This window comes from Pristis pectinata, chromosome 23 (assembly GCF_009764475.1).
Source record: "Pristis pectinata isolate sPriPec2 chromosome 23, sPriPec2.1.pri, whole genome shotgun sequence".
NCBI lineage: Eukaryota > Metazoa > Chordata > Chondrichthyes > Rhinopristiformes > Pristidae > Pristis > Pristis pectinata.
Window position 1 is genome coordinate 14,657,972 of NC_067427.1, and position 27,101 is coordinate 14,685,072.

The 27,101-nt window shown below is 39.1% G+C and overlaps 1 protein-coding gene across 4 annotated transcripts in view; it reads right to left on the reverse strand.

Moving 5' to 3' along the window:
- LOC127582027 (nucleus accumbens-associated protein 2-like) overlaps nucleotides 1–27,101 on the reverse strand; it is a 63,991-nt gene that overhangs the window by 7,792 nt on the left and 29,098 nt on the right. For all 4 annotated transcript variants that reach the window (XM_052036957.1, XM_052036956.1, XM_052036958.1 and 1 more), the window contains 4 exons: nucleotides 14,786–15,697; nucleotides 7,661–7,837; nucleotides 1,439–1,544; nucleotides 1,233–1,330 (listed from right to left, as the gene is read on the reverse strand). In XM_052036957.1, coding sequence (XP_051892917.1) covers nucleotides 1,233–1,330; nucleotides 1,439–1,544; nucleotides 7,661–7,837; nucleotides 14,786–15,641 — 1,237 coding nt within the window. In that variant the 5' untranslated portion in view covers nucleotides 15,642–15,697. The remainder of the gene's footprint in view (nucleotides 1–1,232; nucleotides 1,331–1,438; nucleotides 1,545–7,660; nucleotides 7,838–14,785; nucleotides 15,698–27,101) is intronic.

Here is a 27,101-nt window from a genome sequence, read left to right on the forward strand (position 1 = left end):
TGATAAATTTGCAATGGGGAGTCAGTCCTATATTTGCAGTGAATCTCTGTGCAAAACAGCAGAATTCAATAAACCTGCAACCCTTACAAGCAGTAGTGAAAGAACATGGGACAAGAATCAAACCAAAACTGGATTCTAGCATTAGACACTGAAGCGTTGAAGACAAAGTGCTTTCCAATTGTTGCCTGAATTTACAAGAATGACTTATCCATTTGTCCTCCTCTTCTACTTGACAGAAAACTCCAGATTTTTTCTGAACACAAACTGTTTCTTCCCCATTTGTCAATCTAACACTTTCAATCACATGGCTTTGGATACAGTGATACACTGCGACAATAAACAGAATTGGCTTTGTTAATGGAGCAAGACTTGTTCACTTTCCAATTTCTAATTTTGTGTTTCCAATTTAAAAAGTCCTGTACTTGCACAATTCAGCAATGATGCAAATTCAATACAATAAGTTAACAGTTAATATTGCTCTCACAAAATGTTAATGTTTGAGAACTAAATAAATTCTTATCTGTGATAACTTCAGTGGATAAGCATGCACAACTCAGCTGCAGGCCAAATTATTCTCACGGGCATCAGCTTCTCAAACTTAGTTCACCCAAAACTATGGTGAACACAGCTTATTCAGTATCACCTCACCTGCCCCAACCTCCACACATCTAACCTTGGTGACCTATATTGGCTCCCATCCTCTAGACATGGATATTTTGAAAGATTATGTACATGCCTCTCCCAGGTTTTACCCTTCCCTACCTTGGCAACTTTCTTCAGAACTACAAACTCTCCAAATTCTTCTTTTCTGACTTTGGCTTCTTTCGCATTCTCTTGTACTTCCCCCACCAACTGGAATCATCACTACAGCAACTCAAGTCCCACATTCTGGATTTCCCCAACCTAAATTCCTATTTCCCTCTGCCCCACAGAAGTATTTCCTTAAAGCCCAACTTTGGTTAACATCTTTAACCAAAGATCATCCCATCTAATCTCTCAATGTTTGCGCTGTTAGTTTCATTCACACTGAAGTGCCCTGGGCCGATTTTCTACATGAAAATATACCATTTAAGTGCAAGCAGAGAGGGGGGGATCCATGCACAGTAATCAAAAGAAAAAACACCCAATTCTAATTCTTTTCAACAAAACCTTAATAGAAACATAATTATCCTACAGCTTTCAGTACATCTCCTTTCTTCATTGTAAGAATGAATCAATTGATTACAACTCACATTTTACTGCATTCAGGACCCTGCTATCCAAAGGTTTTCTACTGGGGTCACTGGTGGAGGAACGGATCCCAGTGCCGCAGCTGTTTGCCAATGTGTTGCTGTAAAATAATGAAATCATCTCATTATCCTTAGTGGACCTACAGTTTGCTAGCTAAGCAAACGAAGCAATTTAAACCAGACGGCATGGGCAGGAATCTTTTACCCACCGATCAAAGAATGAGGCAAGCAGACGGCGGAGGAGCACCTTGTGTTTGACCCCAGCACACAGGTGACAGTTCATCAGCTGACCTCGGGTGATATAAACTCCAGAACCTGCCAAAGAACAAACGTGTTAGATGACTGTAATCCACAGCTTTACTTGTGCTTAAACAGTTCCAGATATAACTGACATGGATAATATTCTACTCAAATGCAAGATTCTTGGGGTGTTTCATGGTATTCTATAGGTGAACTAATTGCCTCAAATCAACTAAAACTCCTCTTTTTTCTTTTAAAAAGAGCTGGGGAAATTCATTTAGGTACTCTCCAAACTGTAGACAGTCAGATGACATGCCACACAATTCAAATCATTTTTGTGGAGCCTCACTTTTAAGTGCCATGCAGAATATTTAACTTGCTAATGTGTGCGCATGTGTACATGACATCTGCTAATCTTAATTTAAATGCTGTTGTGTAATTTTGTCCTTTCTCCAACTCCTATCCAAACCAAGGAAGTAATTTATCTGAAATGAATATGTCTGCAGATGATTTTAAGTAAACAAACCTTGTAAATCAAATTGCTGAAAGATAGACCACTGCCTGATCTTTTGCTTACTAAAGCCGCTGAGAAGTTGGATTCTACCTTTTTTGGTTTGCTAAAATGCTGTTGTGTCTAGAGTTAATATCTATTTAGGGCTCCCCACACCAACTCCCCCCCCCCCTCCAAAAAATCATGAAATTTGCCAAAGAAATGTTTGAAAAAGCAGCAGTATGGTTTATACCCAGGTACATGCATCTTGATGAGACCTGCTCTCTTCCTGCAGCTGCTGACCCACACTGTACCTAAATGCCAAAAGGGTAACAGCCCATAAAAGAACACTCTCCATGGCAACCAAACGTCAGTAAACATAGAATATGGCCACCATGGAAGAGAGGCTGCAGAGGAAAGGAAGAGTGCCCTAGATACACTCATTCACTTAACATGATATTGAAGTCCTGGCGGAGATGTCCTGTGCATTGTAAACTGGGCAGGGAAAAAAAAAGGGGCTGGAAACCCACCTACCCGAGCTACTGTTGGATGAGCCTGGCAAGAAATGACTGGGATAACAAGCGCCAGGAGTGGTATCCCCTAAAGTCATGAGCCAGAACACACCCCTACCTTCACCCTGCCATTAGGGATTTTTTTTTCCAGAAGCCCTTCTCCTACAGGAGGTCAAACCTCGAAAGGGATAATGAAAAGGTCACTTATGTCCCTCAACACTTGCCTTGGGCAAAAGGCAGCAAGGAATGGGAGGGAATCCACCTGTACAGGAGGCAGGGGGCAGGTTGGGAGTGGCTCACAAATGCCACACAACCATAGACACCACCATCCTGTACCTAATGGTTACAGAGCCCCAGCCGCCTCAAAAACAAATGCCATCCATAATCTACAACACATGGTCACTAACAATGTTTCATTGTGATTGCTGTGTTGCTTTGATTTAAATCAACAGCAAGTGTCCCATTATCTATACTGGCATCACCATAATTATATTGCAGCTTAAGTGTAACTCTCTCTTAATTTGTTCTTAAAGGCTACGCCAACTATTTCCCTCTCCCCATAAAATATGGAAAGGGTGAACGAGCAAGGAATATTGGAGAGAAAGGTGTGAGGAATGATACTGAGGAGGAAGAGTACAGTGTATCATTGCATCCAACACCACCATAAAAGACCAGCATCACAAGTGTCGAGCACTGAGATACGATGAGAAAGTGACCTGCAACCTGGAACCAGGCACAAGGAATCTTGGGTGGCTGGCCTTGTTGGTGGTGGGGGAAGTGGAAGGGGTGCAAATATCTGTCTTGCTCCAGAGTACACAATTGGGATGCTGGTGTTAAAAAGATAGGAATGCACAGCAAGATAGTTAGAAACCTGTTACAGCTAGCCTCACAAAATGCACATATGCTTGGAGGACCTCCAAGCTCTGGCAGCTGGTTGTGCAGAGCATGGATACCAATAGCTCCACTCTGGATGCGATACATAGTGGTGGGGACCAGTATCATCCCCATCACGCAGCACTTACTGGCTCAAAGGCCACATCATATCTTTGTTTCTGTGCATTCTTGCACTAACTCAGCTAGATATCTGGCTGCAACCACAAGGGGGTGGTTTAAAGCTCTGAAGCAACAGCAATATGCCACGAAGTAGCAGCTTAATGCCAGTCATGAGTAAATCACTGTTTTTACTGAGTAGCACGATGCCACTCAAGCAGATTGCTGCTCTCAATGGAAAGGCATGTTACAAGAGCAACTTGCCCTGGAGCAAAGGGATTTTGTGTGCAAGCAGTTAGCTCTTCAGCAAAGAGATGCTGCACATTAACTGGTTCCTCTCCAGCAATAAGCAGGGATATGCCACAAAAGACCATCAATCTCCTGCGGTAGAGATACAGCACATGGAAACTTCTCTCTTCTGCAGGAACAGCAACACTACCCCTACCCCCATCCCTTTCATCAAGACCAGGGTCCTGTACAGGTTGCAGAGTCAACATTGGGAACTGCAAAGACAACAGGGACCAGACACCTGGGAGGCAGGGCCTGTCAGCAGGGTTGGCACAGGATCTGGAGCTTCAAACAAGTGCCAGTTGTTTGATGCAACATTGTCCATCTTGTCCCAAGAGGTCATCAAGTGCATAGGTTCAGGATACTGATGCTCATGCCCCACCCCACAAACACACCAGTGCCAGACAACTTCTCATTGTGTCCTCTCAGGCAGCATGCTCATCCTTGCCCCAAAGCCAGTCATCCCAGACTGCTCCTAAAATAGACTCTGGACAGAAGTCAGAAGCTGGCCCACTCATGAGGGTCATCAAGGGAGTGTGTGGATTCAAATGGAAAGGGAGCAACCTTCCATAGCCAGAGAGTTCCAAAGTAGCACTGGGATTTCAAACCAAGGTAGTGAAATAGAAAATACTCTTTGGTATTTAAAGTTTTGACCCAAATAGTTATAGAAATGTTATTCAATATTTGTTATGAATAATTCTGAACACAATAGCAATGTAGAAATACATTGGTTTGGTGAAAATTGCATCCTTCACTGTGTAGAGATAAATAATGTTGCTAGTGATGCTGCAGAATCTGCCGTAGCTAATGGAGTGCTGCCAACAGTGTCACTAATGAGGCACCCATTGAATAAGTCAGCAGCTAAATGCTGGAAAAACACTGCCTAGTTTTAGTGCACACTTCTGGGAGTTTGTAAGGTGAATAGTGTGCACTGAGTTCTGAAACTATCCAGTCATGTCTTCAGATGTCTGCAGTCTCCCTATAAACAGTGATGAAACAAAAGTAGCACAATGGACTTTTAATTTTATTAGGACTATTCCATGATAAGTGTATGTTGCACCTTTGAGCTCCAATTTATGCAAGGGAGAAAGCAGGCATTGTGCAAATATTGACATTAAGTATATGCCTAACACAAGAACATCAAAGTGCACTAATGTGAATAGTGAATAGAAGGCCCGATCCAATTTTGCAATGTAAATTGTCACTAGTATGATTAATACTGGCTCAAATTGATTTTTGCATTTTGCACTTAAATAATACTCCAAAGTCTCAGCTAGAATACATTGAAGCATGAACACAGTTACACACTGGAACCTTCAAAAAGGTCTGAATAATGTGTACAACTAGCTTAAATAAATTCAATTTACTTACATAAATAGTACTTTATTCATTAGCAATCCCCATTTCTTCCTTTGGGAACAGTGGTTAAACGTGGCTTGGATAGTAACTACACACAGTTATAATAAGAGCACTTAAAATTAAACCTGTTATTTTTTCTGCTCTTGGAAAGGATGAGGCGTAAACATGCTAATAAAGCATTTATAAATTCTCAATGTTATCAACAGCTATGGACCAATGTTCTCATTATGTTTCTTGCAGGTATTCAGTTGAGTAGACAGACCTAGTGGATGGGATTTCACCTTAAAAATCTGCAGCACAAAGGATCTGGGTGTTATGCAGCTGCTCAGGACGAATCTTGACAGAGACCACTGTACAGCTTTCCTGACCTCTTTGGCAAATGTACATTTCAGGTAGATAGATAACAGTGGTGCCACCTTAAGACCAGTGTGTAGGAATGAGACCCCAACATGCATGAAGGACAAGGCAGGGAGAGCCAAATGGTTTTGGTGTTTGTTCTGGTGAAGCATCGTGTCAAATGACTTTGATAGTCTGCTCAAGGAACCATTCAACAGGATCCATCACCTTTTCCTGCAGGACTCAAGGACTGCTTAATTAATAATGGCATTCTTTAAAAGGTATTCCAAAAGTGCTGATGGGTAGAGGTGTTGAAGGTGTTGCCATTGAGGAAGCCAAAAGACAAATGTAAAGCCCTTTAAGGTTAGTAATTTTACTACTGAACGTTCATGTGTACCACAAGTAAAGCAAGAGAAAAGCAAAGTGGAGAAAAGGTGAAAGATCGGTCTACAGTTAACTCCAGAAATTCCTCTAATGAAGTAAAATCTCTTTTCAAATGATCAGGGTTACACTTAATAAATAGCATCCACTATGTCACCATCTGAAGCATGATAGTTCTCACTGTTGTCAGTATTTAGGAGTCTCTTAAAAATCTAACAATCTGAACTCTGCTGTACCTTTAAACAATCCAAAGTACACGGAGATTTAAGACTTATACTCAAGCTACTGATCCTTAAGTCTCACTTCACGATAAAATCAGACTACTGTATAAAATTTAAAAATATATATTAAGCCCTAATCTTGTGCAACACCCTTTAGACTGAAGTGTTTACGTGCACTAAGGTTGCCATGAATCAAGAGGCAGAAGAGATAGAGGCAAACTTGGCCTAAAAATGTTAAGTCCATGAAACTGCAGGTGAATGCTAATTAGTATGTAATATTTGCTACTTATGCCTTTGCATATTTTTCCAAATGTTCAGTTTGTTAGTGGAAACCTTTAAGAAAATTTTTAGACTGAACTCAAAACATCAAACATTTTCATTTGCTTTTATTAGACACCTGCTAGAGCCCATAAATTAATCAACAGAAAAAGTGTTCACTATAAGCAAAAGGTGCAGCACCAACACATGTACTGCACTAGAGTGATACAGGTCTGTGATTACATTGCACAGGAGTGATAGGGGCCTCTGATTCCATTTATCCAATCTCTGGGTGAAAAACAGACTGGGATTCTCACCTCCACTTGGCAGAAAGGCCTGTCCCTTGAGACATTTGCTGGCAAAAGGAAATTGTGAACAAAAAAAAAAGTTAACCAGCTAGAGAATTAAGGTCAAACAGTGGTCAAGGATTATTAGAACCTTGTACTCTTTGTGCAAATAGAAGGTAGTTATTTACAGTTCTAGGAAGCTTACGCTGAAACTACAATGATGGGATTTGTAAAACAAACTCCACAAATATTTTAGAAAAAGCCTTGTTTGGATAGAAGGTTTGAAAGAATAACTTGCATTTATATCATATCTTCAATTTAGAAAACATCATATGGCATCTCAGATGAAGACCCTGGACCATTAGGAGACAAGGATGGGCAACTGAACTTCTGGTCAATGAGGCAGATTTTGAAGGAGAGGCCTATATAAGAGACAGATTTTGGAAAGGAGTTCTAAAGCTTGGGGCCAAGGCAACAGGTGGCATGGTTGTCAAAAGAAGTTTGTGGAAAAAGGATAAAGTTGAAAGAGTGAAAAGATCTTAGAATTATTGGGCTCTCTTAGGGCAAGAGCTTGGGGAGTCATGAAGGACACCTGTATGGATTCAAATGGAAAGAAAGCAGCCTTCCACAGCCAGGGGGGACTGCAAAGTAGGGCTGGGATTTTGAACCAGAAAAAGCTCCAGGGTGTTAAAGTTTAGACTCAAATAATGACCAACTCCACTCCTGCCGAGACTAAAAATCACTGCTTGCAAGTTAAGGAAAAAAATCTAGGATAAATTTCTGATCAGCTTGGACCTCTTCTGATTGCCTTGCAATCAGCACTCTTGTGGTCTACTTCTTGGCTTTCTTCCTCATTTGGGTCCCACAGAAGTTGCATGTACGGTAAGTAGGGAATAAAACAAAATAACTCAAACTTGCTAAAGCTCAAGAGGTTACAGAAAAGACTGTAGCATAAACAAACCACTCCAAACTTAATTAGGAGGCTAGGCCTAATGATAGCTTACTTTTCAATAATTCACTGAGCCTTGTACCTTCTTCACAAGTGATCAAAGTTTTAAATTATGCTTACCTGAGACAAGTTCTAGTTTCTCACCAGGGTCACCCTCTGAGTATAGCTTTGGGTGACATCTGTAACCAATCTGACTGATGAGGCTAGCAGGAAGTGCAACTAGATCACGACGAACAAGCACACAAGAGCGATTTTCAACTGTCACGTGATTTGTTAACTGTCCAGCTTTCTCTTGTGCTAAAAGAAATAGAAATAAACTACACAGTTAAAACTACAATATATAAACACAGCAAACAGGACATTCAATTTATTCTACAAGTGGAATGGTTAGAGGAGGATATTTGAGTTTATTTTTCCCATCACCTTGGAATACAAGAAAGGATTTTCAACAACCTGCAAAACAAAAAGACTGATACTCTTCCAAGATGTTTTTAATGAAAATGCATGGTTAAATCCACTTGTGAATTGTGACTAACACTTGGGTATAAACTTTAGTTTCATGCTGGCACTCAGTTTTATGATCCATTGAGTCACATCCTGTAATTCACAAAGAACTTTATGATAATAAAGCTGAAAGTTCAGTCCGAACACCACTTGCTCAGATATTTTCTGTCAATGCTAAAAATATATTACACTCAGCCTGCCAAACCACCAAATAGTCAGTTCAAGTGCACAATCCATTGACCACATTCATTCATCAGGAATTCTAAAACTCTGACTGTGAAATTTCTGTAAATTTTTTAAAATACATTGAATTAATCCATACCAATGATTTGATGTTTTGAAGTCACAAATGTTGCATAAAGCTATCTGGTGATAGATCATACGTTTACAGCACTGGAAGTTATTCAGCTATGTTTCTATTACCTTTGTTGTATGCTCTTCCCATAGCTTGTATTTTCTGGTTCAAGTACTTATTCCTTAAAAGATGCAATAACTATTTTTTTTGGTAGTAAAGGGTCTATACTTCAATAATTTCCTGCATAAAGAAATTTACCTTCACCTCAGCCATTCCCAAACATCTTTAACATTGTTAATGTATTTGATGAAACTCTTTGGGACAATTCGCTAACTTGGAAGGCCATTAGAAGCCTGGTCAAGGAGATAAATTTTAAAGCCACACCTTAAAAAAGGAGGGGGAAAATGAAATAGGGAGAGAATTCTAGTTCTCTGGGCCTAGACCATTGAAAACTACCGACACTGGGGCAAAGGGTGCTAGGGATACACGGGGAAAAAAAAATCAGAATTTCAACAACAAGGAACTGGAGGGTTGTAGAGATACTACAAAGTAGTACGTGAACAAAAGTGACAGTTTCAGAGTTGTGTTATGCTAAATTAGATCAAATGTCAACATAAGGGGTAATGGATGAAGGAGACTGTACAAGGTAGGATACAGGTAGTAGAGTCAGAATGTGATAATGTTGAGAGATGGTGGCAGGTGGAAGGCCAGCAAGAAAACACCGGAATAGTTAAATCCGACAAAAACAAAGCCTGGATGAGGGACTGGGGAAGTTAAGGACTGTGGAAGGGATTGGGAGTTTGGGGGGGTGGTGGCTATTACAGAATTGTAATGTCAGTAATGTAGAATGTGATTAGAAGCTTAGTTCATAAGATAAAGAGTTTAGAAAATATGCCCTGAAGTTGGCAAGGAAGCCACTTGTTTTGGATGAATAATGAACACCAAACTTATAAAAACATCCACAATAAGAATTTAAAGTAACATTGAAATTTATTGTTTCGTTCTTAAAGTTAGGATCTAAAATAAATTCAGAAGTATATAATCTTTATTATTTGTTTCAATTAAATGGCAAAGGATTTGATAACTTTTACTACACAAAATTTTTATAGTCACAGGAATGTTTTACTTTCCTGCAAAGGATCAAGCTGTATTATTTTCCCCAAGACAACTACATGCGATATTGATGGACAGTGACCAAACAAAATGCAAGACTAAACCAGAGTGGAAACACAAATACTTAAGAAAAAGCTGGCAGTCAGTGGTACAGTATGGTTTTGTGTGGTGGACTTGAGATAATACCAAATGGTCATTAATGATTCGCAATCCCACAAGATCCTGATTGACAGTCATTGAAAAATTTCTTGTGAATAATCACAAGGAGAAATGCTGCAGTTTAGAAGAAGGTAGAATACATTGTTAGATGCACAGGATAAGAGTATATCAAATTCCATCCAGAGAAGTGTGAGACAATGGAATTGGGAAAGCCAAAAGAGAATTTTCAATACAAGATACCACACTGAGAAGTGTGGAAGAACATGGGGAAACATTACAGTGGATGATTCCTTTATACTCATTCACATTATTTTCCCACAATTGGTTCTGATATTAATTATCAAGATATAGCTATCCAATGTTGCTGGGATTAGAGTAATATGAAAATGAATTTATATCCTACAACATGGAATGTGTGGCTATCCTAGCCAAAATCCCATTCTCAGTCAAAATGAAAAAAAAAATGATATAATTTCTCCACATACATATCCATGTGAACATGTTCTGGATAAATGGAATAGATCAATTTGAAAATGCATCTAAAAGATTATTGGTTGGTATGGACTTGACGAGGTGAAGGGCATGTTTCTGTGCTGTATCTCTCGATAACCCCACGAGTCCTAAATGCAATTATTCTTCATTTCAACAAACCATGTAAATTTCCAACAGAAGAGGGAAAGAATATTCTCATCTAGTGAAATCTTTCAGACCATTCCCTGAAGCACTCCACTGGTCACAACCTTTCAACCTGAAAATGATCCGTTTATTCCTACTGTTTTATTTCCATTAATCAAACCTCACTTCTCAGCATATATTATTCCAAAATCAGTATACTTCTGGCCCAACAAGGAAGATGGCATTGCTGAGGTTGGTGTGGGAAAATGAGCCAGGCCAACTGGAATACATAACAATTAGGAAAGAGTGATCATAATATCACGTCGTGGCCGCACGACAGCGCAGATTCACCAGGATGTTGTCTGGATGGGGGGACATTAGATTTCTTCTTTTCTACTTATTGCAAAAATTTCCAGCAGATAAAAGACAATTTTACCAGAAGTCTCACTGTTAAAGTATGATTAGATGCATCATGCTTAAAATACAGGATGTGCTCCTACCAGAACAAGACATTAAACACTTGTATTTAATCATTTAAAGTTATAAAGCAACAAGGTAGAATAGAAGAAAAAAATTACTTCCAGCAGTTGAGAGATCTAAAACAGTATATAAATGCAAAGTCTTCTTGTAATAAACTAGATATTTTTTCTCTGAATAGGTGCTTACAATGTTGTGGAATACACCGCCAAGCTACCAATTGTGAGTGACAGATATTTTGCCATGGTTAAAGGAACGGGAAAGCAACAGGATTGTAAGCGAAATTGAGAAAACAGGTTAAACACCAAATAGTTGAGTCAAATGGCAGATCCCATGTTATAACCTCTATCTGTATCTCAATCTGTGTGCAACTGCCAGGACTAATTGTTTTGTTTAGACTATGTAATTTGAATTATATTTTTAGCCATTATATAAGTTGAGTTACATTTTAAGCAGAACATGGAATTAACCAGAATGCACTGCAGATAAGAGCTATCTTATTCCATATCTGATTACTTCAACGATTATAAAATCAGCACTGAAAGTTTAACTTTACACAAATGATTATCATTTTTGAAATTTGATATTTATTCCAAAATCCACAGAAGATAAAGCTCACAACACGAAATACTGAAGTACATAGAAATTGGCAGTACTTGGAGAGTTTGAACCAAAGCTGTCATTGCATTTAATAAATTGCCTCATTAGGTCAGGCTTTTCTAAGCTTTTGCCTGACTCTTAATAGATCAATATCAAAGCATTTCCAATAGAAACTGACCACATTGCATATAGTTCATATTTGGCAGATATGCAGTATTCGGATTTTCAGAAGGTAATCAAATTAGTCCCACACAGAAAGTTGGTTAACAAAGTTAAAGTGGATACAATTAAGGATAATATACTTGCATGGATTGGGATTTGGTTAGATGATTAGACAGAAAGCAAAGAGTGGGATTAAACAGTTTTCAGTTTGGCAGGTTGCAATTGGTTGGATACCACAGGGATCAGTGCTTGTGCCTCAGCTTTTCACAATATATAGATATGAAAGTTTCATATCTCCTCTTGAATTTGACGTGAGTGGGTGAGCACAAAGAAGATGGAATATAATGTGGGAAAAGTGATGTTTGATGTACATCAGAAAGTATTTGTTAAATGAGAGATTGGGTAATTTTGATGCTGAAACAAATTTAGTTGATTTAGTACAAGTTGCTGAAGGACAACATGCAGGTGCAGCAAGTAAGACAAGTGATATGCCATCCTCTATTTCAAGAGGATATGAATACTAGAGTAAGCCTTACTGCAATTGTATAGGGCCTTACTGACACCCCATTTGAACCATCAGGTACAGTTTTGGCTTCCTTAACTAAGGAAGGGTGGCATTGCCAAAGAGGGTGTGCAGCCAAGATTCACTAGACCTGTTCCAGGGATGGTAGGCTTGATGAGGAGAGATCCACCACACAGGTATTGATTTCTCTGGAGATTAGATGAAAAGAGATCACTATTTTTAAACAGGCTTGACAGGCTAGATGTAGGATTCTCCTCTGCTTGGAGGAGTCTTTTACTAGGGAGCACAGTTTCAAAATAAGGGGTAGGACATTTTGGACCGAGATGAGAAATTTCTTCAGAAGGTGGTGTACAGATTTAACACACTCTGCAGCCTCGATCATTATGTCCATTCAAAACCAAGATCAATAGGTACAAGGATATTAAGGGAATCAAGAGTTATGAAGGTATGGCACTCAAGTTAAAGCTCAGCCATGACCTTAATGACTGGAAGCACAGGTTTGAAGGGCCAGATGGCAACCTCCTGTTCTTATTTCTTCTGTTCTTACCGTTTGTTGAAAATATAGATATAATTTAATATTTAAGGGATAAGAAATTGACTTTAGGGTACAAAGTAGCCATTTGCAAAAGGTACAATATTTAAGTCAAGGCACTGAACATAATAAGCGCAGGGATCAGTGTTGAAAACCTTACATTATTTAATTTACATTAGAACCTAGAAGCTTAATACAAATGGAGCAGATTTGCAGATGTCAGGGGGCACCTGAGAATACAGCAGATCTATAAACTAAATCAGACATGCAAGTGGTTAGAATAGTTGTCAATTAAAATTTAATACAGATGTCTATAAATAGTTCAATGAAAAATAATTTTCAAATGGCCAAGGGTCAAATTGAAATAGTTGCAAGAATGTTAATATACTGAACTCAAAAGAGTCCAATAACTGCTAAGAAGCCAATACCAAAAAGATATTCTACTGCTGAGTTGTATAGGCAAATAAGCCCAGTGCAAGTTGAAGGAAGGCATGCTTTTACTTAACAGTACTGAAGATCACTGTCTGAGTAAAGCACTATGTTCCACTCAGGTCACTGGAATACAAGTCAGACACGAGTCATGGAAATATTGTAGAGAAGAGTTGCAGCACTAATCCCAATTATCAAAGGGCTTAGTTGTAAGGAATGGCTGAAAATAATTGGACTTTCAGCTTAGAAGGACAAGGATGACCTTGGAGACAGTTCAGTGTGAAAACCATGAAAGCTAGTTATTGAAAAGCAATTTTAAGGTTGTTAGCAGGAAATTCCTCAAATGACTGACACACAAAATGGATTTCTGCATACAATAGTGTGTGCAAAACCCTGCAAACATTCAAGAAATATGTAGTTGCTCATATGGCAAAGGAGTAAGAAACTACAAACAATCTGGATAACAAACTGAATGGCTTTCCAAATTGGTTGCATTTATTCATAACAATTTCAAAAGTGCAGATATCATTTGGGCTTTCAAAGCCTTTTCTTTTAAAAGATCCAAATAAATCTTCTCCCCTTTCTGCAAGCACTTCTCCAATACATCCTTCACTATCCTACTTGGTATAAAACTAAAGAAAAAGGATTTCTGCTTCAAATGTGCCTTCCCTTTCTACCTGTTCCCATTTCACTGCCTTAATTATAAATCTACATTTAGTCTTTTCATACAACTCAAAAAACTGTCCCTATAAATGACAAAATACTTTTCAGCTTTGACCTTTTCTACTTTTTTTTGCAATCCACATGTCTGACCAGCGCATAGTAGTAGCCCAGGGCAATTTTGATAGGTTCTACTTCCTCTATTCTTGCTGTATTTACCTACAAGAGTTGAGAGTTCAAAAGCATTTTGGACCACAGGATTGAAATTTCAAACATGCCTATCACTCCCAGGTCTCCAAGCCTTTCTATGCTTCCCTCTGCAAATTTAAAATCAATGAAGAGTTTTATTTTAAATAATGATCGATGTTCAAATATAATCTTGCTCAAAATTATGTATTGCATAGAATTACAGTGCAGAAACTGATCATTTGGATGATTCTGGCATCCATACTCCAGATGAGCCTCCTCCTTGCCTACTTCATTTAATCCTCTTAGCATACATTTGTAGCATCTATTCTTTCTTTGAAAGTGTTTGGCTGAATTCTAAACTCTAATGCTCAATTTTAGCAAAATTTAGTAAACCTAATGCTTTAGCAATTTGTGCAAATTTATATCAGAGATAAATGCTGCAATTCCAATCAACAATTCCTTACAAGTCTCAACATGTATCCTAATTCCCATTTCATTAGTTTCTTAGGCAGTTGCATTTCCTGTTCTTGATTGCTTTTCATACCAAAAAGGTATTTTGATTGTACATTTATAGCAAGCATAATCTGTCAAGTCCTTAAGTTGGTGTCGTGCCAATCAGAATTTGTCTTTTCTATGGGCATTTATCATTTCTACTGTAGAATACCAAAAAGTGAATTTACTTTTACCTTAAACAAAAACAATGGCTCTATTAGTTTAAAAGTGTACATGAAACACTTCTTCCTCTCACGTGAAGTATTATAAACGTGGGACTTTTCAAATTCTAACAGAAGACAATATTCAATACTCCACATACAATCTCTTTACTGGAACAAATGTTATTCATTTTGTTTTTTATTTGTATCCCTCATACGTGTCCCTAGTACTCCATTCTTAGCCCAGCAATTACTGGACGTTGCTGAATACACCAAAAAGCTCATATGAACAAATTAGCAACAAACATAATTAGTTCCAGACAGCATTTCTTACCATGGTATCCTGTTGATGCCTTGATGTACATCTGTCCATACTGATCTTCTGCCATAGTGTCGTATGCTTCATCCTCATCTTCCTCCTCTTCATTATGGTAAGAAGTTGGACTATCTGTTGTCTGATTACTGCTTCCACCTGGACTTGTACGTTCTGCTGGAGCATAGTTTACTGGTTGTACAAAGGTCGTGGCACCCCATGTTCCAGGATAGGAAACTCTGGGCAGCTTCAAAGGAGTCACACAGTTTTGGTTACCTGCACTTTCACGCTGGCTAGGCTCCAGTGAGCGTTTTGTTGTGAGTGCATGAATGCCAGGTGCCATCAAATCTGGCTCACAGTGCTCACTCTTCACCCGGGAAAGCAGTGGAATGGGCAAAGCTGGGGACACAACGGTCAAGGTGGCAGGTGGCTGGAGGGGACAAGGGCTTTGTGGCTCAGAGCCAGCATCTTCAATGGAGGTCGTCTGAGAGTCACAATGCGGGGAGCTCACTTTGAACATCAGCTCAGTCCCTTTCTCAACAATACGCTGTATTTGCAAGAAGCCTGCTGTATACATCACCACCAGCTGCTCACTGGCTGCCATTGTAAGTTTGCCGGTGTAACAGAAGGAAAGGATCTGCTGAAAGCAGGCCGGCGGCACTGTGGCGGGTAGCTCAAATGCATTTTTGCTGTTGCCACTGAACAAGTCCCGGAAATAGAGGCTGTTGGCAGCCAGCACAGCTCTGTGTGCCTTGAAGGCTTGGCCTTTGACCACAATGGAGACATCACAAAATAACCCCATTAACCGCTGCTCATTCAGGCATCCCAGGACATTGTTCCCAAAATTCGGAATTTCAAGATGGAGGATCTGAGCCATGGTAAAGATGAAGTTCTGGTCCTTGCAAGACTCACGACGACAACATCAAAACAAAACTGCAAATGAAGGGTTGGGAAGGTAGGGTGGGGAAAATAGAAAATGGCAAAGGGAAAAAGAAAATCAACAGGTCAATGCTGACACTACACAACAATTTAAGAGGCAAGTAAAAAATCTCTCAATCTTGCACATTTGTTTCAACATTAAGACCATTTCAAAACTTAGCACCACAAATTACCTGTATGTTTTTATTTTTAAAAAAATGGATAAAATCCCTTCTTTAGCCAGCTCAATCTGTACAAGTCAAGACCCTGTACTGCTGTGTGCTGAATGTAAATGAGCAGGACAGCTATTAACATTCAGGCTGTACACTTGAATGAATGAACCTTTTGACTGATGCAGCTAAATGCCGACCAGATTAGAAATGAGACTTCGAAACACAGTACTGTGAACTTGTTGCTAATGTGAAGCTTTGCATTGGTACAAGCTGTAGTTTGATGACTCACTGCAACGGATGGTAATAGGCACAGTATATCATGCCTAGGAAAGAGAGAGAGTTTTGAATTATGCATGTATCCTAAAGCTCCCACCACGGTATGGTCAATAGAGCCATTCACAAATTAAAACATTTCAATTCTTCAAAATATTGAAGAATATTAGACCAACAGGCTTTTATCTTTTATAGTATTAAACATAACTGCTAGTAGCATTACAACTAACAGCATTTCAGTAGTTCATCTACAGATGAATCAAAGATTATTGCCCTTACTGCACTTTTTTGGTATTAACACACTGTCACGAACCAGCAACAAAAGAAACACACTGAGCATGATTTAGTGTTAAAAACTATTTTATTAATTACTACTTATGATAATACGTAAAATAAAAGTAAAAATGTTAGTATGTTAGAATTCAAAAATGTTAAACCTCGAACGTTAACCCCAAAACTAAACTCTTTGTGTGTGTGTGTGTGTGTGTGTGTGTGTGTGTGTGTGTGTGTGTGTGTGTGTGTGTGTGTGTGTGTGTGAGAGAGACAAAGGCCCAAACTCCAAGTTCCGGAATGGTTCTTAAAGTTCAGTTCCGCAAGCCACAAGGTGAAACGTGAGCAAGGGCTTCTTCAACAACCACCGTTGTCTGAAGATAAGACGTAGATGTAGAGAACATAGGGAGAGTAAATACGAAATCCAAATGTTCCACGATGGAACCCCAAACGACACTTCAGTGTTTACTCGGTAGTGACTTCCTCACCCCGAAAAGCATCCGAATCGTGGTCGTCCACACACAAATACCTGTTTCCTTCTACAGGTCAGCAACAAAGTGAACTCCACCAGATTACTTCCAACTTCCATACATGAATTTCAGTGGCAAACACAGTTATTGTTTCTCATCCATCGATAGAGAAAACAAGCAGGCTGGTGTCTCTCTCCCTTCTCTCTCTCTCTCTCCTTCTTCTTCTTCTAACTTCTTCAACCACGTCATTACGTCCTTTATCTTCTATTGACGTAAGCACGCCCCACACACACATACACACGCACTCTCTATCTTAAAGGGACTTTCACTGAGTCCGTAACACCTCCCACCTAAAAAAAATTTTCTCCAAGAAAAATTTAACCGCACATACAGTTAGTAATGTTAATGATTATCATGCTACACAACTACAGACTATCAGATTAGTACAGATACATGTTTCCCATTTAACATCGAGAAAGACAATCAGCAATCACATTATCTTTGCCTTTAATGTGAGTTATCATGAGATCAAACTCTTGCAAAATTAAACTCCAGTTTAACAGCCTTCTGTTCTTGTTTTTGACTCGGCTCAGAAACACCAATGGGTTATGATCTGTATACACAGTCAATGGTTTCTGAGCGGTGCAAACATATACACTGAAATGTTGCAAGGCTAAAACAAGCGACAGTAATTCTTTCTCTATGGTGGAATAATTCTTTTGATGCTCATTACATTTCTTTGAAAAGTAAGCTACAGGATGGTCAATATCATCAAGGTCACCCTTCTGCAACAACACAGCTCCTGCAGCTTCATCACTGGCATCTACTGCTAATGAAAATGGCTTTTCAAAGTCAGGTGTTTTGAGCACAGGATGGTAGCATAAAATGGCTTTCAGCTTCTCAAATGCTTCTTGACAAGAATCTGTCCAAACAAACTTTACTCCCTTCTTCAGAAGATTAGTTAGGGGAAGAGCAATATCAGCAAAATTTTTACAAAATTTTCGGTAATATCCAACCATTCCCAAAAATCTTCTAACAGTCCTCGTACCTGTGGGAATAGGGAACTCAGATATTGCTTGAACTTTTGCCTGAACAGGAGCTTGCTTGCCTTGACCTACAACATAACCAAGATACGTCACAGTGGCATGGCCAAATTCACTTTTAGCCAAGTTAACTGTAAGGTTAGCCTTGGAAAATCTTTCAAACAACCTTTCTAACGCAGAGATGTGATCCTCCCATGTATCATTCCCAGTCACTAAGTCGTCAATGTAGGCATCTGTATGTTTTAACCCATGAATCACTGAATTAATCATTCTTTGAAATGTTGCCGGAGCATTTTTCATTCCAAATGGTAAAACATTGTATTCATACAATCCAGAAGGGGTTACAAAGGCTGAAATTTCCCTTCCTCTATCTGTTAATGGAACACACCAGTACCCTTTTAATAGGTCAATCTTTGTAAGAAATTTTGCCTTTCCCACTCTGTCTATGCAATCATCCACCCTAGGAATAGGGTAAGCATCTGACTTTGTTACAGCATTCACTTTCCTGTAACCTGTGCAAAATCTAACAGTTCCATCAGGTTTAGGTACAATAACACAGGGCGAACTCCAATTTGAAGTAGAATGTCTAATAATATCATTTTCCAACATGTATTTTATTTCCTGATCAACAAGTTTACTTTTTTCTACATTCATTCGATATGGGTGTTGTTTGATTGGTTTTGCATCCCCAACATCAACATCATGGGTAATTATCGATGTTCTGTTTGGAACATCTGGGAACAGATTTTTAAATTTTAAAATTAATTCTCTCATCTGTTGTTTTTGTGAAACTTGTAAATGGTCCAACTTCGTTTCAAGGTTCTCCATGATATTTTGGTTTTTTAGTTTCGATGGAACAATATTTGGTCTAAATTGGCCTTCCTCAACATCAACATCAGGCAATCTAGAAACAACCTTTACATCATCCACCAAGGCCACAACTGAATCCCTCTCATAATAAGGTTTTAGCATGTTTACATGACAGAGTTGTGTTTTCTTGCGTTTATCTGGTGTTTTGATTATATATGTTAAATCAGTCACTCGAGATTCAATAACATAGGGTCCAGAAAAACGAGATTGCAAGGGATTATTTTGGCTAGGGAAAAATACCAACACCTTTTGCCCCACTGCGAATGTCCTAGGCCGAGCAAGTCTATCAAAATATGTCTTCATTCTTATCTGGCTAGTTTTCAAATTCTCTCTCGCTAGCTGGCAGACTCTCTCCAACCGAGTTTTAAATTTTTGGACATAGTCCAACAGACTCAAGTGAACTTCCTCATTAACCCATTGCTCTCTTAACAACTCCAAAGGTCCTCTCACCCTATGTCCAAATACAAGCTCAAACGGACTAAATCCTATTGACTCCTGGATCGATTCTCTAACGGCAAACAAAAGTAAATGGATACCTTCGTCCCAATCCTTGGTGTTTTCAAAGCAATAAGTCTTCAGCATATTTTTGAGAGTAGAATGAAATCTCTCCAGAGCTCCTTGAGATTCTGGGTGATATGCAGATGATACAATCTGCTTTGCTCCCAGCTCATAGACTATTTGTTGAAAAATTTTTGACATAAAATTACTACCTTGATCAGATTGGATTTCTTTTGGCAAACCAAACAAGGTAAAAAATTTTACAAGAGCCTTTGACACCATCTTGGCCTTAATATTTCTAAGGGGTATTGCCTCTGGAAATCTAGAAGTGGCACACATGATGGTTAACAAATACTGATTTCCAGTCTTAGACTTTGGTAATGGACCAACACAGTCCACAATCACCTTCGAAAAGGGTTCACCAAAAGCAGAAATTGGCTTCAAAGGAGCCACAGGGGGTTTTTGATTTGGTTTACCTACCATCTGACATGTGTGGCAGGTTCGACAAAACATCACCACATCTTCTCTCAAACCAGGCCAATAGAATTGTTTCAAGATCTTCCCTACAGTTTTATTCACACCAAAATGACCACCCAAAGGCATACTGTGGGCCAGGTTTAAAATCTCATCCCTATAAACTTTTGGAACAACGACCTGATGAATAACTTCCCATTCCTCAGTAACAGGAACATGAGGAGGTCTCCATTTCCTCATTAACACTCCATTTTTGACATAATATCCCATTGGCACTTTTTCAATCTCCTCACATGAGAGAGCTTTTTCTTTCAATTCTGTCAACTCAGGGTCCTTTGTCTGTTCCACCATAAAATCCTTCTTCAACAAAGACAAATCTTTAAATTCAGGCTCACTATAAGGATGTTGATCCTCCAATGAAGACAGAAACGTCTCAGATAAGGCATCATAATTTTCTTCCTGTTTAGGACTGTCACAAGGAACTACATCAGACTGCACCGGACTGTCTGTCTTGGCTAATTCTTTAGCTCTAGCTCGAGTCACCGCACATGATGGGTAAACATCTGGATCATTCTCAGACTCATCAATCCTTGGTTTGGTTGTTAACCGTACCACAGGAACAATTTCTCCATCTGCAAGGTCATTTCCCAATAACAAAGAAACTCCTTCCACTGGCAAACTAGGTCTTATCCCTATCTCGACTGGTCCTTCTACGAACTTTGACTTTAAAATCACCCTGTGAAAAGGGACAGACATGGTCTCACCTGTAACGCCTCGTACTAGATTTACTTCACCAGTGTCACTTTCTTCACCAAAATTTAAAACACTGTCCAGCAAGAGAGATTGACAAGCCCCAGTATCTCTAAGAATTTTCACTGGCACCTGGGGTGACTCATCATTCAGTGAAACAAAACCCTCTGATACATACGAACGGAATTCTTTTCTCACCTCCTCCAACTTTTCCGCTTTTCCCTCTTGCAAGGACTGGTCTTTAACAGCATCTCCTAAACCTTTTTGATTTTTAATCGCCTGAAAGCAAGCATTGGGCACAGCTTCCTTCCTTTTCTTCAAAAGGGCACAATTAGATATCACATGGCCAGGTTTCTTACAGTAATAACAAGTACGCTCAACAGGTTTCTCCAGCCCTGGCTTCTTTTCATCTTTTCCTTTTTGATTACCTCCCAATTTAATCTCCGGTTTACCTGGATTGTCTTTGTAACTCTTTTGAAAGGTTTTAGGTTGTCCCCATTTGGATTTATGGGTTAAAGCATAATCATCTGCCAACCTAGCAGTTTCTTGTAAAGTTTCCACTGCCTTTCATTTAAATATGTTGTTAATTCAGCTGGAACACATCTTTTAAAGTCTTCCACTAGTATCAATTCTGTCAATTTATCATAATCCCCATCTACATTTTTAACCAGGCACCATCGTTCAAAACATATTCTCTTTCCATTGGCAAATTCCATATAAGTCTGATCTGCAGATTTCCTCAAATCTCTGAATTTTTGTCTATAAGCCTCAGGGACCAATTCATAGGCCTTCAAAATAGCTTGTTTTACCTTGGTATAATCAGCTGCATCCTCAGCAGACAAAGCAGAATAAGCTTTTTGAGCTTTACCTTTAATCACACTCTGTACCATAAGAGCCCATCCTTTCCTTGGCCAGTTTGAACTCACAGCAACCTTTTCAAAATGTTGGAAATACTGATCAACCTGATCTTCTTCAAAAGGAGGGACTAATCGAACCTCCCTGCTGGCTGAAAAACCATCATCAGAATCAGATTCCAAACTCTTACGCTTCATTTGTAACTCATGCTGCCTCTGTTTCTCCTTCTCCTCACTATCCAGCTCCATCCTCTTCAATTCCATCTGCTTCATTGCTAGATCAGCCTCTATCTTCATCTGAGTTATCTTTTGTTCGGCCTCTAATTTCTTTTGCTCTCGTTCAGCTTCTAATTTCTTTTGTTCTCGTTCGGCCTCTATCTTTGCCAGCTGCACCTGTGCCTCAGAAATTGCTATTTCACTGCCAGGAAACTGTTTTAACACTTCCTTCTCAAACACCTTCTTTTCCACATAATGGCCAGCTATCAGTCTCTGAATATCTGCCTTTCTCATAGACTGCTTTACTTCTGTAAGGTTTAGCCTTGTAGCAATCTTTATCAAATCATCCTTTTTCGCCACCTCCAATCCCTTTTGGGTTGGTGACTCCAAAAATGCCTTAATATCCATTGCTGCTGGTTTCCACACACACAAGCCAATTAAAAAGAATTTATCAGACCTCCCTCAAAAATCTTTGGATTGAATCCCGAACAAATCTTGTCAATCTGGGGAACGATCCCAGACGACACTCGTTAATCTTTGGATTGGATCCTGAACCAATCTCGTTAAACCTTGGGAACTATCCCGGACGAGCCCCCAATTTTGTCACGAACCAGCAACAAAAGAAACACACTGAGCATGATTTAGTGTTAAAAACTATTTTATTAATTACTACTTATGATAATACGTAAAATAAAAGTAAAAATGTTAGTATGTTAGAATTCAAAAATGTTAAACCTCGAACGTTAACCCCAAAACTAAACTCTGTGTGTGTGTGTGTGTGTGTGTGTGTGTGTGTGTGTGTGTGTGTGTGTGTGTGTGTGTGTGTGTGTGTGTGAGAGACAAAGGCCCAAACTCCAAGTTCCGGAATGGTTCTTAAAGTTCAGTTCCGCAAGCCACAAGGTGAAATGTGAGCAAGGGCTTCTTCAACAACCACCGTTGTCTGAAGATAAGACGTAGATGTAGAAAAACATAGAGAGAGTAAATACGAAATCCAAATGTTCCACGATGGAACCCCAAACGACACTTCAGTGTTTACTCGGTAGTGACTTCCTCACCCCGAAAAGCATCCGAATCGTGGTCGTCCACACACAAATACCTGTTTCCTTCTACAGGTCAGCAACAAAGTGAACTCCACCGGATTACTTCCAACTTCCATACATGGATTTCAGTGGCAAACACAGTTATTGTTTCTCATCCATCGATAGAGAAAACAAGCAGGCTGGTGTCTCTCTCCCTTCTCTCTCTCTCTCTCTCCTCCTTCTTCTTCTAACTTCTTCAACCACGTCATTACGTCCTTTATCTTCTATTGACGTAAGCACGCCCCACACACACATACACACACACTCTCTATCTTAAAGGGACTTTCACTGAGTCCGTAACAACACACACACAGTAGGTGGCCTGGGTTAAGTATCTGAACACATGCACATCAGCAGGTATCAGATGTCTTGTCAAACAACAAGCTCTGTCAAAGAAATGTGGCCATAGTTCAAACTATTCAGTAACTATGCAGTACTGTAACATTAATAATTTAACGTTTATTCTAAGTGTTAAAACAGCAGTACTGGAATTTAGAGATAAAGATGTTAACTTTTCCTTAAGTGATTCACAGCATTAGAATATTTCACTCATCTGTTCTTGTAGAGGTATCCCATCATACTTTCCCATAACTCTCCACCATCCTTTTAAATATATATCCAAGTTACTTCTGAATATGCTTGCAGCATGCTTTTAAGAGGAGCATTCGAGGCAAGTTTTACCATTAGAATTCTCATCTCCCTTTGTTATTTTTTGCCGATTATCTTAACCTGTTTGCTCATGCTGAGCAGCAAAAACTTGTCACTTAGTTACTGTATCAGAATAAATCATAATTTTGGATAGTTGTATTGAACTTCAATTTTCTTAAAACAAAAGATGGGCTAAAACATACTGCACTGCATTAACCTGCATATATCATCACATCATAAAACTGAAAAGGACCAAAGGACAGATATCAGCAATGTCATCTCACATTACCATCAAGATTGATATGCAATAAAACTGATGAAGAGAATTCTTCTGAACTGGTTCACTAAGATTAAGTTGTGGCAAATGTTGAGGATTTAACTATATTACTGGAAGAAGAAACAAATATGAAATCAAAAAGCATGCAGTGCAAATTCAATGGCCTACACAGATGGAGCCTGGATACCTTACTAGACTTGACATGTTGTGCCAAAACATTTAGGGATCGGGTCAGCTTGGGCCTTGCCAGCCCGGCTCAGTACTTTATCCAGGGCAGGGTGATTAACTTGGTATCATGCGTGTGCCCTGTTCTTGGTGAACATCAACGTATGTGCAGCATAGCAAGTTATTTTTCTACGGCTTTTGTTGTAAACATCTGAGTCAGGTCAAGTATGGAATAAAATTTCAAATAATCAAGGTTGGGTCGGGTTTAAATTTTAAACCTCAAAAGGTGCTCAGCCTGAAGCTGCAAAAAGGAAATACTAGAAATAGAAAAAGGAATTCAGATTTCCATTTATATGCTATTAGAACATCAAAAAAGCTACTTCAGCATTTCACCAAGTCCTGGAAATATTCAGCCCCTCAAAGATACGTTCCCATGGAATCCCAGGAGATGCAACACCTGCCCTTTTACCTCATCCCTTCCCAGCATTAACAGCCCTTCCAGGTGAAGCAGTGATTTACTTGCATCTTTCTTTAAAATCTAGTACATTGCATTGTGTTCATCAAGTGGTCTATTCTTCTTAGTAAAAAAAAAGCGGTTGACTGCTTTGCAGAGCACCTCTTCAGTCCATGAGGGCTTCCAATTACCTGTCACTTTAATTCTCCATCCCACTCCTATTTTGATACATTTTTGGACTCCTATACTGTTCCAATCAAGTCCCCATCTTCCACCTAATCACACTGCAGATCCGAGGTCAACAATTAATTCAAAAATTTCAGACAACCAACTTTTGCCGTTTGGCTAAAATTGGTCATTCACCTTAACTCACCACAGATGCTGCCTGACTTGCTGGGTATTTCCAGCAACCACTGTGTCCTGCCTCTCAATTCCAGCATGTTCTTACATTGCTTTAATTCTTTATTTGCCTTCACTTATCAACTAGATAGCTCTGAAGGCATTGGACAAACTTGATCTACATCCAATCACAGACATTCCTTTTCTTCTTTCCATCCCTTTCTGCAACTTAAAAAACAACCCCCCCCCCAAACACATTTCTCCAGTTCTAATGAAGGATCTCTGACCCAAAACAACAATTATTTCCTCACGCCACAGAATGCTGAGTATTTCCAGCACTTTGGTTTTTTGCATTTATACAGCGACTCTTGTGGTTAGGATCATTGCAAAGTCACAGAAATAATCAGCAGTGAGTGGAGCAGCAGGTAGTGAAGCTGCCTCACAGCTCCAGTGACTCAGGTTTGATCCCAACCTCATGCTGTATGGAGTTTGTATTTTTTCCCCAAATGACTGCATGTTTCCCTGGTTCCTCCAGTTTCCTCACACATCTCAATGTTAAGAAGTTAATTGCCCTTTGTAAATTGCCCCCAAGTAGGTAAGTGTTAGGAAAAAAATTCAGAGGTTGATGGCCATGAGAGAGAATTGGGAAGTGAGAAGTGGGATAAATGGGATTGCTCCGAGAGCCAGCATAGACTTGATAAGCTGAACGGCTTCCTGTCATGAGAAAAATTAGAAATAACTGCCAACATTACAAGCTCACATCTCTAACTCAGACCTAATAACGCTGTCATTGAGCAAAGCAGTATCAGGAAATTGTGACACACAAGATTAGTGAAAAATATGAAAATGCAAAATGTGTTTGATAGTTTCAAAATTATCCAAAGAAAGATTTTAAATGGAACGTAGCCTTGGTGTGCAGGTCAGAATCAGATTATCACCAACTTAAAGGACATGAAATTTGTGTTTTGCAAAAAAGTGACTATGAATTACAAAAAAATAGTGCAAAAAGGAACAAGGTGGTGTTCATGGACCATTCAAAAATCTAATGGTGGAGGGGAAGAAGTTGTTTCTGAATCGTTGAGTGTGGGTCTTCAGGCTCCTGTACCTCCTCCCCGATGGTAGTAACGTGAAGAGTGCATGTCCCAGATGGTGAGGGTCCTTTGTAATAGGAGACAGTGTAAGGAAATATAAATTGCCATTTTCTATGACTTAGATTTTATAACTAGGAACATTGAATACAAAAAAAAACAAGGGAATGCTGAAACTGTACAAGACAACAATAGGGAATATTGTGTGGCCCACTGCAAAAAAAGGTGCAAGCTCAATGGAAAAGGATCTTAAAGTACAAAAGGTCACAGTTCCAAAGGGAGAGTTTAGAAGTTAAAGACACTTTTCAGCAGAGAATAAAAAGTTGAGGGGTAAAATAGAGATCTTTAAGAAAAAGAGTAATAACTCTTAGTGATGGACTCTTCATCAGTTAGTAAGACAGATCAATAGAGCAAATGGATTTAACAAAAAAAAATGAAAGATGGCTAAAGAATATAATTAAAGAACTCTTCACTAAACAAATAGCCAAGCAGAAACCACTTTCTGGAAAATAAAGAATCCTAGTTTGAAATGGGCGAATGCACCACAGAGTGGGGTTAGACTGGATGGGTTGTACAAATTTGTATGTATTGAATAATTTGCTCCTGTGCAAATTATTTGTGCAAAATGTTTAATGATTCCACAATATTCACTGAACAACATGACATGCATTGGAGAATTACTTACAGTACAAATTCTGGCTTCTGGAAGCTGAATGCCGCACAGATGGCATTAACATAGTACCCAACACTAATGAAGAGAGTATTTTCAAGAAGTATTACACCAAAAGACTCATGGGGAGAATATTTAGTAATATTTCACCCAAACATGCCCTCTTCCACACAAGGTCATATCCATGTAATAGTGTTGAATTGGAGCAGCAACTTCATAGACACCAGCAAGCCATCCAAGAGTAGCTTTGCAAACTCTGGCAAATAAGATTGTTTTGCTATCTGAAAACTGGAGATTACATTATGACTGCCCCTTCTGGGAATATGCCATGGCACTACATTTAAAAGTTTTGCAGTTTTATTAAAACCTTAAATATTGTTTAATGCATTTTGATCTTCTTCAATGGAGAGGCTTCCAATTCTTGGCAGCAGTCATATGATCTTGAACAGCCAAATGCTTTGATGGGGGTTAGAAATAGATTTGTCTCCATTTCCATTTGTTTAATCACATATTAAATTGCATTCTGGTCTTCTATCCAAAATAATGATCAAACAAACCACTTGTATTTATGTGCCCTGGAACCAACTGCTGTGTAATGTAGAAAAGTTTTCTTCCACTTGAGATGTACAGTTATCTTTGGTTCTCCATCAAACTTAAAGGTGGTAAATAATTCCGATTCTGAGGATGTAGGTTTCAAACCAGCACTCCCCTCAATGCAAATTAAATCTGCTGTTAAGCTGTACTTCCCCAAACAAATGTAATTTAATATAGGAAACTTAACATTAGCTGCATACATGGCAATTTTTAG